Below are 18616 nucleotides of genomic sequence, written 5' to 3'. Positions count from 1 at the left end.
ATGCTGTGATAGTATCCACCTTCCTGCTATAAAATGTCCTGATCGTCATGATGTCTGGTGTACAACGCTCCCCAAATAAATCGCACACCTTGTACTGAGACAACAGAATGGAGAGAGAAACTCTTGCAGTGTCATGGTGGGAAACTGACTGCATGGAGCAGCTTGCTCGCTCTCAGCCAGCTCACCGGACATTTCGGACAAAAGCTAGTTTTAATTTTCTTGGCAGCTACCAAATTGGCAGTGGCTATGAGAGGGTAAAAACAACTCTGCCCCAATGACTGCTGGTTGGAAAGAAGCAGAGCCCTTGGCAGCCATGACCGTGTCTCTGTGCTTCTATTCCAGTGCAGACATCACTGTCTTTGCTTAAGACATGCACCCCAACCTTGGATGGCTAATTTTGAGGGGGCGGAGGAGTGTAGACGATACACAAGTAACTAGTGCTTCTGAGTAAGCTTCCAAAGACAGCAGATGCCTCCACAAGTGCTCCCAGTGATTCAGTAGGGGGTCTTCCTTCTCAGTCGGGCGTGAGCAGTATTGTAGCAGGATGTTGCTTCAGTCCTGGATTAGTCACTTAGCAGTGTAATTCCACATTACAGCAATGCAACTCTTACTTTCCCTGCCAGTAGGCAACTCAAGTACCTGAATGAACTCTGCTAGACCCTCTCCATTGTGCACTGAATCACAAAATTGGCTGCACCTGCCCAAATCCTTCCCTATCACTTGCCTACTATTTTGAAAGCCCAAACCTTACCAATACAAAAACTGTTTAGCAAGCATCACTAGTTTCTGCATTCACTTGTGGTAAAGCTCTTGATTCTCACGCTGGACGGGCACAAAATTTGTTCTTTTTTTTTAACGTTTTATTAAGCTAGAAGGACTTATTTCAAGTCCATCTCTCTTAAAACCTGATGTATTTCCAGAGTTAAGTGGCTTATTGAGTGTGATGCCTCAAATAAGAGGATTACATGCCAGACCTTGGTTAACAAGCTTTCCAGACAGAAGTACAAATATTGAAAAAGCATCAAAATGGAGCAGTTCATTGCATGGAAATATTAATTCTGTCACTGCTGGTGCTGTAAAACTGTGCTTATAATTTATAATTTATTGATTAGGTTTCCCAGGAGTGTATATAAAAACTGCCCGCTAGCTAGCTGCACCAGCAATGTTCTTGCTAGTGCTGCCTATAATGGGATGACGACTGAGGCCCTGATTCTGCAGGGCGGACCTCCCACAGTCAGTGGTGCTCTGCTTGGGTACAGCTGTGTGCCTTCACAACGCGTGTGGGATTGCAGTGCTCTCGGCATGGAAACCTAAGGGGGCCGGTGTTTGTGTGCCTGCTTTTTTTACAGAACGCCTCTTGTTCTCATGTTCTTACAGGTGAATGTGAGCTTGCAGGGGGTGTCGGGCGGTGTCGTCCTAGTATAATGCTTCAGGTTTTTTGTACATGTTTAATGATGATAGGCGAGTAAGAATTGCCTGGAAAAATGAGGAGGAGGTACTTACCCTGTCACTTACCGTCGGCTCCGGGATTGCTCTCTGAATGACTTCATCTGTTTCTCACTCGCTCCTTCTCAGAAATGTCAGAGTCTACTTTTGCTTTTCAGATGCTCGCAGCATGTGTCTGGAGGGAACTGTGCACGCACAAACCCTTTGCTAACCCGTCCTGTGGCACGGTGCTGCTTGTTTGTGGTTTTAGGCTGCGAATGAGCACGTTCGAGAAATGCACGTTGAGAGAAATTCAGTTTATTTTGTACAAGGTGGTTCCTTAGCACAGTGAACAAATATATTACAAATCTGTCTTGCTTTAAAAAAGTATTGCCATTTTGGTGTCTAAACTAATGCTAATATACAAGAATGGATTTGCTTTATTTTCTCCTGGTTAAGCTCTATGCACATCACTTCATTTGGTTTGGAAATCCAGCTTTTGAAAGTCGAGCATCTCTCTGCTCTCCAGAGTCTCGTCTCAAACTGAACAGAAATGCAAACACATACGTTGCTTAGGCTTGCAATGGAGACTGCTTGTGCTAGTGCTAGATCGATGATAGGTCTCTAACAAGCCTGACTTTAATTGAACTGCCTTTCATTGTTATTTCTGAGGTAAGTCTTTCTCTATGTGTAAGTAAAATATATCCCTACCTGGTCCTACAAAATAATTGTTGCATCTCAAATAAGGCTTCTCTGGAAAGTAAAATTAACTATTGCTGATCAATCATTTGCCCCCATGCATGCATGCAGCATTAATGTAAATAGTGATGCATTGTCCTGCAACATGAAAACCTGCTTCTCTCTCACTTCATGGGGGAAGATCTCTGGAGTTCATCGCCTGAACTGCAGGAGTTGTCGAATTGCACAAGGGGGTCTGGAACTTGTACCTGCCTCCACCCAGGAAAGCTTCCAATCTCGTGCAGTCTCACCAGTGCTTCTCCCCGCCCTGTCGCAAGTAAATTTGATGCGTGTGTTTGACTGAACCAACTCACAGTCACAGAAACATAGCGTGGGCGGTGTCAGTGCAGAGCTGCTCACCCTGCCCGTATGCCTCAACCCCAGCGATGAAGGGGGAGTCTCCACAGTGCATCCAGTTGCTGGCCTGCTGGAGAGCGCATCCCAGGGTGCCAGCTGATGGGACGATAAACCTGTTAGCAGGAACTAGATGGTGGCCACCACTGCTTTATTTCACATAAGCTGGTCATCAAATGGCAATGACTCCTTGCTGAAGCCAGATTCAAACCACGGCTCTGAAGGTGAAAGGCTCTGGACCTTCCTCCTAGTCTTGTAGGCCATCGTTTCCTGCTTTGACAAACCAGTCCCAGCACATTTTATTTCTCTTGCGTTTCCATCAGACTAGCGAATGCACAACAGACTTTTTTATATTTAAGAAGCAATCAACTTGCTACTCCTGCATTTGCCTAATAAAGTTACATATTTAGAATCAATACTACTTCATGCTCAAGATCTACAAGGAACTGCTTAACAGCAAGTATTCTACTCTCTATGTCGATAAGGGTTACAAAAGATGGTCAGGGAGGCTTCTTCCAAAGCCATACCACAGGCTAACCACATGTTAATTATTCCACAAACAGCTGTTTAAGAAGGAAATCTAGTTACAGCTCAGTGTAATGACGTTTCAGATAGAATCACTGGAAGTTGCCCTACATGTTGATGCAGATTAAAAAGTTTACGGTTTTGTAGTATAAATGGCATGCAATTAATTTAGCCCTGATGGAATGGTTTTGTAAAGATGGCTTGGCAAACACCCCTTGTGGCTTTATACTGTCATGGGCGTGGACCAAAAAAAAAAAATATCTCAGATTTTTTTGAAATGTGGACACTATCTTAGATCCTCAGCTGCTGAGAACCTGTGTAGCTCCAGTGAAATCAATGGAAGGATATGCTGTGTTGCACCTGTTTTATAATCTGGTCCAACATATCTAATAAAATAGTGGCCATGTAGGGGAAACTAAGACCCATCAAAGGATTGTACGGTGCCAGAATGCATACGCTGGACACAAGACTCGCTGTAAATGGACTCCACCGTTACAGATCACTGGATGTCTGTGAAGATGTTGCATCCTTAAAAGAAAAAAATGTGCATGAGGCACTGAGAGTAACCACAGGCTGTCTATACATAATAATTCTCTACTAAGCTATCTTCGCAGCCAGTACAAACAGGACTATATTACAGAAGTAATTCCCAAGAATAAAAACATCTTGTATGTGAAATGACTATGGTGATGGCATTAACCAAGGTTCAAAAACTATTCCAGCTGAATTAATCCACATTCTTTCCTAGCATCTTTGAGAGTGTGTCCTTTTCCAGGGCGAATATGTAAAATAGACATCTTGCTTCTAACAATAAAGGTCTCTATGGAGGTGGCCAAAATGTACAGCTGAAGGTTTAAGTACTTTACAGCTCATGATTTTGTTTTATCTTACAGCAAAATCAAGTTAAAAATGCAGCGAATGTATAGTTTTTGACTGGACTATGTAAACAGCTTCCTTGGTTGATGATTCCAGTCATAGGTGGGGGGAGGCTCCTCAGTCATCTGTGATCCATAGAAAAATGTCTGTTTAAATAATATCATGCAGCAGTAGTTGGCCCAAACTGATGTTCTGCTCAGGTTAGGTTCCTTGTGAAATGCTAGTTCAAGTCCCGTCAGCAACCGTGGAACAAAAAAAGGATTGTCGTCTCGTCTGTCTCGGCACCAACGTTTGCAGCACGTTGCGACAGTGACGCTTATCTCTTTAGGACTGCTTGTCCCAAGATGTCCCGTGTGTAGGGCTGTGTCTTACGGGAAGGAGGTCGTAGTGACTAGGAATGTGGCTGTTACGTGGCAGGTCGTACGGGTTCTGGATGTAACTAGCAGTACGGCCACGTGCGTCTTGAACCACGCTGACTGTGGGCTCTGAGGACACAATGAGAACCGGGTTACAGGAGCAACCAGGCTGCTGGTTCTGAGCAGTTATGTGCACAGATGAGGTCAAAAATTTACAGATTTATCAGCTAGAGTTTTATAGTAAATACATGAGATTGCGCTGGCCATCAGCCGGTCCCAGGAAAGGTACAAAAGGACACGGCAGCACGTTGCACAGAGCCCGTTACTGGGAGACTAGGATTGTGCAAGATAATGGGAGGAAGGTTGGTTCCCAGAGCCTGGGATTTGAAACTCAAAAGCTGCAAACAGGAGTGTGGGAACCCTTGGGCTGAGATGAAATCTCTCTGCCCTGGGACAGTCCAGCTAGTCATGTCTTCTGCCCACGTCTAGCACAGGAGGCCCTCGGTACCTAGTTTCTGTTAATGCCTGGCTTGAGCTCCACGAGGGATGGGAAGCAGCACGGTGAATTAGCCTGCATGGCTCTGGGCTGCTGCGAACGGGCTCATTTGGGTACTCAACCCAGCTATGCTAAAACTAGCTCACAGACTGCTTCTCTGGGCCTGCTGTGTAGACGTCCCCTCAGCCCCAAGGCAGCAAACCACCAGGCTCAGCGGGCCAGTTCCTAGCCCACGCGGTATGAGGTCTGCCACGTCCGGACTGCTTTTGCCAGTTGTGGCCACCTGACAGCAGAAACCGCAGGACAGCCGCCAAACGGAGCAGCTGATCCTTGCAAAGCTAGTTCTGGCTTCTGTTCAACTGCTGCCTCCCCTGGCTGAGACACTTACCAACTTCATATATATTTTTATTGGCCGTTGCTGAGGTTGGCATGTCTGAATATGGAGACTCCCGGTGGACGGGTGATTTCATTTCGACATAACTACTCTCGGAGTGTTTGCATGTTAAGATGGGTGGATCCTTAATGGTGGCATAGGGGTTTTCGCTGCTGTTCAGGGAACACGTGCTAGAACTACACACGGATTCCTTCATATAGTCTGTAAGACAAGAACACAGGTGGTTGCTTACACGGGTCACGCGCGGCAGTGGCGGTGCAGACAAGGGACAGAGGAACTTTAATCCTGTTAGCATCCAGCATAGAAACCTATTTGCAAACAATCTGCAATCCGGCACCCGGCATCTACCAGAAAAAGCCTGCTCAGGACCAAGGCTTTATCTGTGAAAGGGACTAAGTCATTGGTTACAATATTTAATTTTGGGTGGCAACCTTCCTCGGGTAGGATTAATGCCAGCCTTTCCTTACTAGTCCCCGGGTTTGCTCTGAGCTTCCACTTGTTCTGCTAGACAAGCCCCTTGGCTTAGTTTTCTAGGTGCTTCAGCTGCCATCAAACGTGGTGTATTTTAGGGGGGATGAGCAGGAGGGCTCCAGCAGCCTAACACAGCATCAAGGTGGATAGTAGGTTCCCTGACAGATCTATTTTCAGGGGCTCTCCAGCACGGGCAGGCCTGGTTTCATCCTCACATTCCTGTCTGATGTTAAACTCTGAGGAGCGATTCTTCAGCCTTTGCAGCAGGGGAAGCTCATCTTCTCTGTCTTTCATTTGATGCCATAGAAACACTTACAGTTCATTGTGGATCGTAGGAAATGAATATGTTACATCATCATGTGGGCGAAAGGTGAAGAGGGGGGACAGGGGTGGCATGAGCTAGGTGCGCAAACTGGATCTGCCCCCTGGGCACCTGGGGTGAAGATTTTGGCCCTCTCCAAATTACAGCCCCAGCCTTGCCTGCTGCAATGTGGGAGAATAAGTCTGACCGCTGACCGCCAGAAAAGCACGTGCGCAATGCCCCTGTTCAGCACGGAGCCTGGAGCCCGATGAAGCGTGCCCGGAGCAGCGGTGCCCTCGCCAGCTGTTTGAATTCCCCATGGGCCCTGGCCTCTGCTACGACAGGCAGGAGAAGAACCTGCCAACAAAATTCTTCTTTCCTCTGAACGGTATCTCCTTGCTGCTGCTTCCACCAGTCTGCAGTTTAACGACCGCCACGTCGACTTGGGGAGGTGGTGCCAGGAGTTGCCATGTATGAGCAGTGCCAGCGCGGACTGCTAGGCTAATGCTGGCCCTGACTGGGCCAGGGGACAAAGGGCTGAGAGCTCCTGCCTCCTCCTTGAAGGTGGGGAGGACAGCCAGCATGTGCAGGATCAGTGCCTCAGTAGGTGAGGAAGGGGTAAGCCCTCTCCCCTCCCTCTTTCCTCCCAGAGCAGTGTCTTGGGGAAAGCCAAAGGCAGGACCCCATCTCCCCCTCCTACGGGAAGCTGCCAGGAAGAAGTCCTCCCTCTGCCCAGACAGATGTGTGTGAGACGGATCAAGTGGTCCAGCCTGATGCGTGCCCTGCCCTGGGGTCCGTGGGCAACCGCGGGGTGATTCCCATTATGGAGGAGGTCTGCTGAGCTCTGCCGCCGGGCCAAGCGGCTCGGCACACCTCAGCTGGCCCTTGCGTGGGGGAGAAGTTCTCAGTGCGATAGCCCTGGGCACGCAAGTCACAGGAGACCTCTCCAGTTCCCGGCCCCACGTCGTCGTGGGGCTACTGCTCAGGTCAGGCTCTGGAGAAGCTCAGATGCATTCAGGGCATGTTGCCCAGCAGCATCTGCCTTCTTCTGCGCTCTGGAGGGCTGAGACAGAGCAAAGGCCACCTGCAAGAAACGACCTGCAGACCTACCCCAATGGACTGGCAGCCCATGCCAGGAGGCACCTGGTAACCCCTACTGCGTGCATGGCCAGGGCCTGTCGCGTGGGGCCTGCCGCAGCTCCCAGCTTGGCTGGTTGCTCCTTGCATGAGTATAACTTGTTACTGAGGAGTAAGGAATGGCACACAGTGACAGGAGCACAGATAATTTGCAAAGCAGCTTGCGGCGGGGCTGGAGAGGGTCCGCACCTGACCAGTTTATGCACATAACCAACATGGAGAAAAAGCAGCGACTGTCACACGGAAACAGGCGGCAGGCTGGTGTCCTGGCATGCAGCAAAGGACTTTGGGCCCTCATCTGATACCTGCCAGAGCTGTGCCTGCGACAGGGCCGTGGGACATCAGTGCCACGTTTACAACAGTAGGATTAGGACTCGCCTGTGGCTACAGCATGGCAGGGTGGGATGGCTCGAGCCTGCCCTTGCTCGCACACCAGGTGATTAGGTTGCATTACCGCTGCAGGGGCTGCGAATTACTGAGCACAAGAAACATGACGCCTGCGTGACCCGTGCTGAAACAGAAAGTGCCCCTCTGTCCTGAAGGACCTAATCCAAGAGCCCGTGGGACTCTTTCCACTTGCTTTGCTGGGCACTGACCGAGCCAGCAACTTCAGGGGTTATCACTTGATCACTGTATTTACAGAGTTAAGATAAAGGCCTGCCAGGCAGCCCTATGTCTGTGAGCCTCCCAGCAAGCTGCAGGACAATACGCACGGCAAAGAAAAGGGATGCTATGAAATGGAAAACCTTTTGCTATATGTACAAAGTCTCGTCTAAGGGCAAACCTCCCATTGACCTCCATGGGCATTTTGTCCGATGGAGGTTGGGAGGCCGACTCTGCGAGGGGCTGAGTGTTTTCTGCGTTCATGTTGGTGAGGAAATCAGTGCTCAGCACTTTAAGGCCTGCACTGAACGTCGCGAAGCTCACGTGCCGTGCTAGCAAACGCAGTCCCAGCTCACAGGCAGCGCGGGACGGCCTCCGGTGGCTAGTAAATATTCACCGCAAAGACTGTTCGCTCAGCAAATAGCCCTCTGGGAGGAATTCCTGGATAGCGGGTAATAAAACGGCTATAAATTCTGTGGAAATAGAAACTCTAATCAGATAAAGGAGTCGGCTGGCCTAGCCCCATCCGTGCTGCTGAAACCCCAGATGCTAGAGAGGAAGGAGCAGGGTTAGTGGAGAGGCAGTTGTGGATAGGGCCCTGCAGATTTGAGCAAGAAATGGAAACATCAGCCTCAAAGCAAGCTGGACAGGTAACCGGGAGCTGCGAGCTCCCCGAGAGTCCCCCGGCAGAGCTCCTCGCAGGCGGGCCCAAAGCTGAACAAGTCTGGCTCCTCGGGGCTCGGGGCGGAGACACAGGAGCTACAAGCCTGCTAGTTGTCTGCACTGGAGCACTGAACAGCCCTATTGCTTGAATGCAGGCACATCGGTTGTGCCCCCCGCTAAGTTCCCACCTCACAGCATACATGATTTAACCCAGCTCAGAGCTGCCCCCCTGCAAAACAGAGCTGCTGGAGCCACAGCCAAGGGGACAAGCAGGGCTTCTGCCAAGCTCCGTAAACCACAAGTACCGCCCAGGAGACCGGCAGAGCCATGCATGGCCATGCTGGGGAAGTGTCACTCAGGCCATCGGCATTCACCCTGAGCCTTCTGGGCGTTTCCTGTTTGCGGGGGGTAGGGCCTGGAGAACCAGTACCCCGAAGGGCTGAGTCCTGCTGGCGCTCACGGGAGGTGTGTGCTGGGTACTGGCTAAGACCCTGCGCCCTGAGCAGTGTATCACTTACAGATCCAGCACATGCTTGGTAAAAGGGGTATGCCCGTGGCAGCCCGTAGCCAGTGAGGCACAATGCACGAGCTCGCGGTCACGGTCGCTGCTAGGGGGAAGGGGACGGGTCCATGCTGCTCCGTTACTGAGCTCGCTTCGGGGGGAAAGGCTGACCCAAAGTGCTAAGTCCCTTACTGTTACACATTGCTTTGAACTTGTAATGCATTAACCACGTTACTTAGAAATTCTCCAAGAAACCCCCCACACCCGTTCTGTGCACCAAGGGTAGGGGCTGTAGTTTTTGGGAATCTAGACTACTTTTTCTTTGTATGTAGGAAGCTGGTAAGTGCACAACTCACCCGCAGCTAGGGGCTTGAAAGCAGAAGGTCTGTAGTTTATAGCCAAGTACAGTCAAATGATTTAGTTGAAACAAGGAGGAGGTTAGCAGTCAGGAGACAATGACCCTCAGCTTTTGAACACCCTGCCCCACAAGGGCCCTGCACATTGCCCTGGCCACAGCTGAGACCGAGAGTGATTTTGCTGCCAGAGCCTCCCTGGCGTGTCCGCCCTGCCCTTGTGTCACACATTTGCTGAGCACGCTCCGGCACAGCTGTGACAAGCCGCTGCACACCTGCCTCCCGAGGGGTCAGGCACTCTTGCAGAGGCCAGACAGAGACAGGACTCGGCCAGCAGCAAGAAGCCAGCACGGGAGAAGTGAGTCTAGCTCCCGCTGAGCCTCAGCGCGGGCTCCTGGCTGGACCAGAGAGGCAGAAAGGCGTGCTGCAGGTGCAGGAAGGCTGTGGATGCTGAGGAACGGGCGGTGCTCCACTAGTCCAGTGACAAATAGGAAACTCCCAGGTGGTGGCAATGCAAACCGTGGCCATGCCCCTGCCCAGCCCACAAGGATGAGCAAATCCCAGTGGGAGCTGGCCCCGGACCTTGCAGTCTGCCCTGAGCTCTGTCCCAGTAGGACCGGCTTTACTGCAGGCTCAGAGCAAGGCCAGGAGAGCAGGAAGGGGCTGGGAGGATGGGAAAGGGCCCAACTAAACCCCTAACCGTGCGATGCTCACTCCCCCCAACACCATCTGCAGCTTGGAGCTCATCTGTTGATGACTAGTAATTGGAAAACAGCAAAGCTGGGTCATCTCCCCTCCAGTCAGATCTCGGTGATACTGGCCCCAGGACAGAGCACCCGGCTCAGTTTCTGTTTGAAGCCATTGGATAAAAAGATCTGGAAATATCCCTGGCACCAGAGACTAGCCCTCAAGGCACCCATCTTCCACGGCTAGAGCCAGGAGTGTTTGCCTTCCTCCTGGTCCCATGCATCTTGCACTCTCAGCTGGGAGGAAGGATGCACTCATCCCAACTATCCTCTCCAAGCGGGTAGGTGCGGGTTGGCGTCCCTCTTCCCAGGCCCCCATGCCGCAGGCAGGCCCGCCACTAGCGGGCTCTCTGAGCTGCACCCTGCTCTGAGCTCAGCAAGTGCTAGGCTGGCTCTGTGGGGTGCAGCAGAGTTCATGCAGGTGTTGGCTCCTTGCTGCTCAATCTGGAGCCCTTCAGGATGTGTTGGAGAGTGTCTAGGGCCAAAATGAATGTGGCTCGTGCATGAAGGCACCTCAGGGGGTTTGTGGTTGCTGCAGCTGGGCTGACCCGCATCGCTGTTGGTGATACAGGCTGCCTAGTTCCCCCCACGCCTCTTCAGGCACCTACAGCTCTGATGGGTGTCTGCGCATCTGTGCTGCAAGTGAGGCTGGCACTGACGCGCTCCGAGCAGGACTGCTGTTGTTATGGGCTCAGGGAGCATAGAAAAGGACAGCCCACTTCTTATTTAGCAAACCCCGCCGTTCCCAGGTCTCCGGTGGCCTGATCCCCACTGGGGTTCACTGCAGGACGCAGCAGGAGGAGAGGGACCAGAAGAGTGCTCATTCTGCTCGAGTACTCACCCCCTGCGTATCTACTCTGTACCATGGGGAGAGACCAGACACTGGGCTGGAGGGACCTGTGGTCTGACCCACCTGAAGTTCATTAACTGGGCCTCAAAGACCTAATCAGGCAACCCCTAAACCTGGAGTCGGCCCATGGCAGGCAGTGGGGCAGTTTGAAGACCTGAAGCCCTACAGGGGCCAGGGACCTGCACTGAGATCCTGCTGTTTCCCTCCTGACCCCTGTGTGCCCATGGACCATAGGCTGCAGCTTATTCCCACAGAGCACCCTGCATTTCTACTGTGACCAGAGCTCAGGTGACCCGAGGCCGGAGCACAAGTCAAACTGCCCTGGGATCAACCTTGGCGTATGCACATGACAACGTGGATACAGGCCAAGGCTTCTGGCTGCGGGACCCAGATGGCCGGGAGCTGGGAGCATCTGTGATCTGGGTGACTCAGCTCTGAGGATCTCTTCTGTTTCCTGGTGGCAGGAGTTCAGTAGCCTGGGGACTGCGAGGAGACCTTCCTTGCTGCAGAACAGAACACAACGGGCCTCTGGCACACCGCTTTCTGCTAAAGTGCTTCCCTGGCTCACAAGTGGTATCAGTGACCTACGTATAGTACTGGACACTCGCGCACTCTCTCTCGCTCACATGCACACACTGCAAGTAAGCAGAGAGGATTCTAGATAGGATGCATATATTTAATAGGATACACATCATTTAAACTGCTGGTCCCTGCAGGAAGCTTCTTGCCCTGAATGGCTGATTTATGAATTGAATTACTGACAGTGTTTTAGGGGAAAAGGCACCACGAGGTCTGTGCCAGGATACAAAGCTTCATGTGCAGTAGATGTCCAAGGCTACCCTAGCAGGAGTGACTGCATGCCTCAAAGCAGCCACTAATGCAATATTATACCCTCCATACACTGTTGTTGCAAGGGGGGAGAACTGTGAAGCTCACTGGGCTCTCGCTAGTCAAATCGGCCAGTTCCATCTGTCCTCTGGAAAAAAAGATCTCCTGCAAAATCCCATCATATCCCCTCCCTGCATCTGTTCTGGATTTCCACTCCCACTAGCTCCCATGGCCAGCAAAGCAGCAGTGGGGGCTACAGCCATAGAAAGGGCCTGTACGAGAGGAGGAGGGAAAGGCTTTGCAGCAGTCTGCAAAACGCTGCAGCTGTTCCCAGAGACAAAGCTCGGTATCACGGTGCTGTGCTTAGTGGAATCCACCTTGAAAACCCACACAAAGCTGTGTTTAGAGCAGCTGCAGTGGCATCCTCATGGAGTTGGGATGACTGGTTTAAACAAGGGAAAAATAAAACTAAGCCCCAGGTGTATTAAAGACAGAGAAGGAGCGGTAGCTGGAGAAACAAACCCTGGGGGACTTGCGGGGAGATCAAATGCTGAACCCGTGGGTACTGCTGAACCCTGGAGAAGCCTGGACCAGGATGTGACCTATGGGCCACACTGCCAAAGACTTCCTGTGCCTACAGATTCAACAAGGCCCCTAATGGGACACTTCGCCTTGCCCAGCCATCCCACAAGCACCTGCAGAAACCTAAATCATCTATCACCTCAGGCCCTTAAATACCTTGGGTTTGCCCCCCCAGCCCATCTCTACTTGGGACTGAGCTCCTTGACCGTGATCAAACCCCTTAGAAAATCCCGAGACTCAGCTCTGAAGTCAGTAATGGATTATGTAATAATGGGGAATGGTTTTTTGGTGCCCACCTTGTCCGTGTGTCTTTCCCTTTTTTCCACGTCTATAAATGAGTCAGGCCTGTGTGGCTGTACCTCTGGAGAGGCATGCCACGAGTGCTTTAGCCTTATTTTCACTTTCTGGAGAATGAGGGCCTATTTTAATCCTCTTCTGTGCTAGATGTTTCTATGGTGGAAACCTCAAGTGATGAAGGGAAAATAGTTGGCTTAATGCAAAGAGAAGACAAAGGGCTTCTGCTGACATGGGAGGTCAGTGGCTGGAAAACCCCTCCCGCCAAGAAGCAAAGACGAGCATGAAACAGCCCAAATGTTCCTCTCCGTGATTTTGCCATCTATGCATCCTGGGTCATGGGGGTGCCATATTAGCCCTTCTGACCGAGGCAGGGCTGAGAGCAGGTAGAGGCTCTGTCACCACAGTGCACTAACCACGCTCAGACCCTCCATGCTGCCCTGTGCAGGCTGACTGTAGGCAGGAGGCAGTGCGGCTGTGCCCAAATGGTGCTCCAGGGGCACAGGGGCAGACGCACTGGCTCCATCACTCAGTGGGGCTAATTATTCTGCCTGAAGCCCCACCTGGATGCAGCTCTGCTTCTGGTTTAGGAGCCAGGCTGCGTGGAAGAGCTCAGCCTGCCTGAGGACCCAGCTCCTGGGCTTGGTAAGTGCCCAGTGCAGACAGGGTCTACTCCACTTCCCTGACCCCATCATTGCTATGGATATGGAGCGCCTTCCTGCTGGTTGGCCACCTTTCTTCAGATGAGTTAAGACAATGGGGCCCTGGGACCTCACTCCCCTGAACTAGTGGGTTTGTGGCACTAATTACCTAAGTAAGGACAACCGGCCCAGCTTTGGATGGCAGAACAAAGGCAGAATCAAATCTGCTCTCTAAGGAAGCCTTTCCCCAGTCAACATCTTGGGCCAAATTCTGGTGGAAATGCAACATCAGTTGAGGACCTGACCACAGAAACGTGCATCTTCTACATGGAAACGGGCTCCCTGTTCTGTTCAGAGTTGCCTTACCCCTGCTGAACTTCATGGGAAGTAGGTACCTAAGTCACTTGAAGGGCTGAGTTGGGGCCTGACTGTACTGGGTTTGTGCCTTCAGATCCTGTCTAATCCAAGGGACTGTGAGGCTCTGACATAAGGCGGCTGCTCGGCTTATGCCTGAGCTGCATCCACGTGAGCCCTGAGTGCTCACCTTTCACAGCTGCTCTAATTCAGTGTGTGTTTAATTATTGAATGTTGCGGCAACTGATCAAAGCTACTGTGGTGGAATGAGGAGCCCGGTTCATTTTTTAGTTCCTGTCTAGGGTAGAAATGCTCTCTGGGGAGGGTACCTGGAAAAACAGAAGGTGGGTGGTTTTAAAGGCCCTGTTCCTGCTCAGGGTACCTGAAGGAGCTTTAGAAAGCAGGATGCCAAGTGCTAGTGGGACTGAGCAGAGCTCAGCGACTGCTCCCACTGAGCCCTGGGAGGACATTGGCTTAGGAAATTCAGAGCATCTAAAAGTGCCAGGGACCTTTAGCTTTCTACCCGGCTGGGCAGCAGCTTGGTAGAACAGCTCATTCGAATATCCTAGTGCCTCCTAGTCTTGCTCTAGTGCCAGCTCCTCGCCATGAGCCTATGGCCTTCCAGAGACCTGCACCCATAATTTATAGCGCGTGGGCTCAGAGTCAAGCTGTATGCCGCCTCCCTGTCCCTTCTTTCCACGCAGAATCACTGCTGGGGGCTCAGAGGTCCTATCTCGCCTCCCCTATGCCACCCCTCCTGTCAAACGCTTTGCTAGGGGGACTGCAAGCATTTGATACTATACCTTTGAAGCTTTTTTCCATTATGTATGTGTTCTGACGTCTATCCATCCCACAAGCACCTGCATAAAAATGATATATAATGGAAAAGAAATAAATATTGATGTAAAATTGGATTGCTTTGACTGTGTAGCATAAATTCTTTTCCCTGGTTTGATATTAAGGCCCCTATATAGGACTGTACTTAAGCCTAAGCTTAACTTTGAGCATGTGCTGGAGTCCCATTGACTTGAATGGGGCTTAAGTGCATCCTTCCCTGACAAGGACTGTTTCCCTGAATCAGGCACCAACGCCTTACCTAGGGTCACTGCCCAGAAGAAACCCAGGAACAAATCTCTTATATTCCCTACTGAATCAGCTGGTTTAGATGGGTGGAGGGGGAACCCTGACACTAAACGTTTCAGACAATGAGCTCCATTATATGGCCGGGCAACTCGTTTACGACTGTGTCTCCTCTGTGGGTTTGAAAGTTAAGTGCGTCACAAGACTTGGTTCAAAGACGGTTGCCCATGTTCGTTCTGGCTACGTTTATGTGCCTTCACTTTCCAAATCTGCATGTAATTCAATCAACAGCCATGGCAATTGTCCCTCCGTGGCCACCCAGCTGCTCCACGGGGCAGCAGTCTACAGCGGGGGGTGGAGAGCAAACGAGTTTGCTTATGAAGTTCCACGGGAACCTGCTTCTCAACTTGCAAGGCCAAGGAAGGGGGAGTCTAGCCCAGTTTATTAACTGCTGACAATCCCCCTAGATTATAACCAGGTTTAGGAAAAAGCAGACGGCTGCTCCCAAATTCTTTTGAACTCTGCAGCCTGGCATATTTTAGCACGACATGGACACGAACTCAGTTACTGAAGCAGCACCTTGCCCGCGTGCCTCGCAACTCTCAACTGAGTAAGCGAGATACGTTATTAAAGAAGCCCCGCAAATAAAACATCCAAGGAGTCTCTCAGTCCTTCCTCCAGCCATGTCTTCTGCTCTCCACAGAGCTGTCACCACCGCTGGCAGTGACCCGTGGCGCCCACCCAGCTCCTTCCTGACAGCTCTGCTTTTTCTTTAAATAAAACCATTCGCCTTGAGTTTCTCACAGTCCAGCACTGACAACCGTTGGCCCTAATTCCCCCTTGCTCCCTCTCTGGGGTAAATACAGGACAGGGGAGTGGAGGAACAGGGCAAAAGTAGGAGTAAACCATCACAGGGCTGGCAGGGCCCGGGGCAACAGTGAAATGAGCTTCCCAGACTGGTTCCCATGGTCTCCTATCAACCATCTCCCTGTCCCCTCCTTTTCCTCGCCATTCATTTATACTCTCCAGGGGCTGGGAGCAGGAGGACACTGCCGGTCGCCAGCTCTCAGCCAGGATATTCCCTGGGGTTATTTCTTACCCTAGTCAAGGTCCTTTTATTTTTCCAGAGTCCCATAGACAAGCCTGAGTGCAATGGAGAACAGGTCCTAATGTCACTGGACGGGACATTAATGGTGTCAACATGCTACTTTCTTATTGTGGCATCTCCTTGTATCAGAGCCCTATCTGCATATGCTTACGGAGGTAGAAGTTGAGTGGTCCCCCCCTCTGAGGCCTGTGGCCTCTCCTGGAGTCCTCTTGAGCTGGAGTGTTTGACCAACCTCCCAGGACTATACGGGGTCCTGAGACCTTTTGCAGAGCTTCAGACAATGAGCGAGAGGAAACGTTCAGAGCATGAGGAGGAGGAGGAGAGAGGTGGGGCCCATGGGATGCAGCAGCGAGCATGAAGGATGGGAGGTGACATCCTGATGGAGGGTTGAGCAAGGAGGAGAAGCCCAGACAGCAGTAACAGGGTGACAGGGGCAGAGATAAGAAGTTTGGCACGCATGGGAAAGGGAAGGTGACAGGCGCCTCTGTTTGGGGTTAGCGAGGTAGAGAAGAACAGCACCAGCAGGGACAAAGGGGACTCTCGGCACATGATAAGCAATGAGGACCACAGGGAGAAGCACTGCTATCACAGTGTAGCAGCATCCCATGAAGAGCGCCTGACCTCTGGAAAGCAGGAATGGGACAGGGACAAACAACAGGGAATGGCTGGTGGCTCATGAGCTTCAGAACATGCCCAAGTCCTTGCACGTGGCTTGAAAAATGCCAGCTGGAGGCAGCCGAGTTAGAGCTGGAAGAAGCACCAAATAAAACTGGAGTGATGTTTTAGAGCAATATCCCAGTAGCCATTAGGGGGGATCAACGAGCAGATACTGAAGTATGGAGAAAGGACATCAACTTTCAGTGACTTATTAAACACTAGGGAACGAGTCAGGTTCACTGAAATGTGAAGTCAGTCTGCGAACCACATGGCTACATCTAGTTTGAGTTTCCTTGCGAAACGTGGATAGTAATCTCCCCAGAACGGTTGTGAAGTTGTAAACCCAAAGACAAAAGGAGCCTGGATTAAACTAACAGTAACTGTTGTCAAGCTGAACCTGCAGCAGGGCGGCTCAGCAGGGACGCACTGGGGTGACCACAGAGGGACAGTCTGAGCTCGATTCCCTCAGCCTCAGCTTCATCTGACTCACACCAGTGCAACGGAGAATTGAGTCGGGCCCTCAGATGGTCAGCTCCTATTCTGTGTGTCTGCAAAGCACCCGGTGCATTTATGGCACCAGGGGGATAAACCTGGATTTCACACAAGGGGCCTACCTCTGAAAGCTGCATCAGCTGGAGGCTGTAACTGCTCAATAAATACAACTTCTCTGGCCACACACAGGACCTCACCTTGCCAACTCAGTGAGCAGACCTGACTTTCCCAGTGCACATGGAGCTCAGTGGGGCTATTCATGCGAGACCCCCTTGCCGAAGGGTTTGTTTCTGCAAGGCCCAGGCCATAGCCATGCGGTACCTTCTCTAGATCCTGTTGGATTGCTGGGGTTTTATACATTGTGCATTGTTGGGCGGTTGAAATGGAAAACCCAGAAACGCACGCTGATTAACACAACGTAGCGAGCTGAAAATAAGAATGCAGCACGCTGCAAGGACACGAGGAAAGCTGCTGTTTGCTCACAAGGCACCGACCGAGGGACACTCCATCCAGAACTGGGTTTCCCTCAACCAACAGCATCAACTGCTTTGCTATCACCCCGTAAGTCTCTGCACAATAACAACCTTCTCGAGCACTCAGGTGTTTTCCGAGTCTCTTCACTTTGACACCTACTAAGAGTAACATGAAACAAAATAGACTGAAGCAGTGGAACAGAAAGGTTGTGGGACCACAAAGGACAATGAACCATATATTCATTACAAGTGACAGGGCTACTGTGACTAAAGTTTTCCAGACACACTGGTGTGTCCCCTGCGATAAGGCAGCTGCCAAAGACAATATAAATTGCTAGTTCATTATTGAAGAGTACATCAGAGAACTACAGGAAAGCTCAGGTCACCTCCTGCTGAGCCGAAAGCACGGTGGCTGGCCCCACTGATGCTGCATTCATGCTCTAGATGTGGGTTTCTTTAGTAGTGAGTCTCATCTCATGCAGTAGGAGACAAAAGGGAAATGACATTGAGTAATATTGATGTAGCTCAACCTCATTTTCAAAGCCCTATAAGCAAGACACTGCATTTTGCCATAGTTTAGCGCTGTTACAGTTTTCTACTTTCACCGCCCGCTTTTGATATGGGTATTTACACATCTCAAAACTGTCCTTGAAAGGCCCCAAAAAGTTGCAACCTGTGTGCTTAGTGCGTGTCCTCATAAGTTGGCAAAGAGAGAAGTATGGGAGTGGGCTAAATACACATGCTGGTCTCTGAATCAGGGGAAGTTTGGTTTGGATCTAAATTCAAACTATGCCTCTGGCACCTTTAGGAATGGGCTAGATCAGACTCCCAGAGGGAAGCACTTTCTCAAGCAGCCTGGTCTTTGGGGAAACACAGAACCAGGTCTGGATCCAGACTCTGTGACTTGAACACAAACTGCACACCTGGGCTTGCAGTGGCTATTTAGCCATTGCCAACATACCCCAAACCAGGTGCTCAGCTACTGCACGGAGGACCTCCGCTATGCAAAGCCCAGAACAGAGTGAGCCAGCCATTCCTGTTTATAGCCTCCTCCTTCTGAGACATGAGTTATTAGGCAAATGTTGTTTTTTAAACTTGTGGTGCGGCGTAAGAATACTAAACCTGTTTGGCATGGGACCTGGAAGCCAAACACTGTGCACTTACCAGTTGTTCTCGTCTGTGATGACACGCTAGCTTGTTGTTGCAGGATTGCTACGTGCACCAGAATATGACTCCTTAAGACAGACGAGCCACATGCCTACCAATTCTAATTGTCATGGGAGCCAAGCAGTAGAAAAATGCAAAGACAAGCCACTG

The 18616-nt window shown here is 51.0% G+C and overlaps 1 protein-coding gene across 8 annotated transcripts in view; it reads right to left on the bottom strand.

The window, feature by feature from the left end:
- Nucleotides 1-1737: 1737 nt before the first annotated feature.
- MEGF11 (multiple EGF like domains 11) overlaps nt 1738-18616 on the bottom strand; it is a 416852-nt gene continuing 399973 nt past the window's right edge. For 5 of the 8 annotated variants that reach the window (XM_090028981.1, XM_090028982.1, XM_090028984.1 and 2 more), the window contains 3 exons: nt 14293-14349; nt 5159-5365; nt 1738-4403 (listed from right to left, as the gene is read on the bottom strand). In XM_090028981.1, coding sequence (XP_089885107.1) covers nt 4243-4403; nt 5159-5365; nt 14293-14349 — 425 coding nt within the window. In that variant the 3' untranslated portion in view covers nt 1738-4242. The remainder of the gene's footprint in view (nt 4404-5158; nt 5366-14292; nt 14350-18616) is intronic. The other 3 variants (XM_090028987.1, XM_090028986.1, XM_090028988.1) reach the window with 3 other exon arrangements.

This window comes from Crocodylus siamensis, chromosome 15 (assembly GCF_052110815.1).
Source record: "Crocodylus siamensis isolate JL-2025a chromosome 15, ASM5211081v1, whole genome shotgun sequence".
Taxonomy (NCBI): domain Eukaryota; kingdom Metazoa; phylum Chordata; order Crocodylia; family Crocodylidae; genus Crocodylus; species Crocodylus siamensis.
This window is presented reverse-complemented; position numbering and strand designations above follow the sequence as displayed.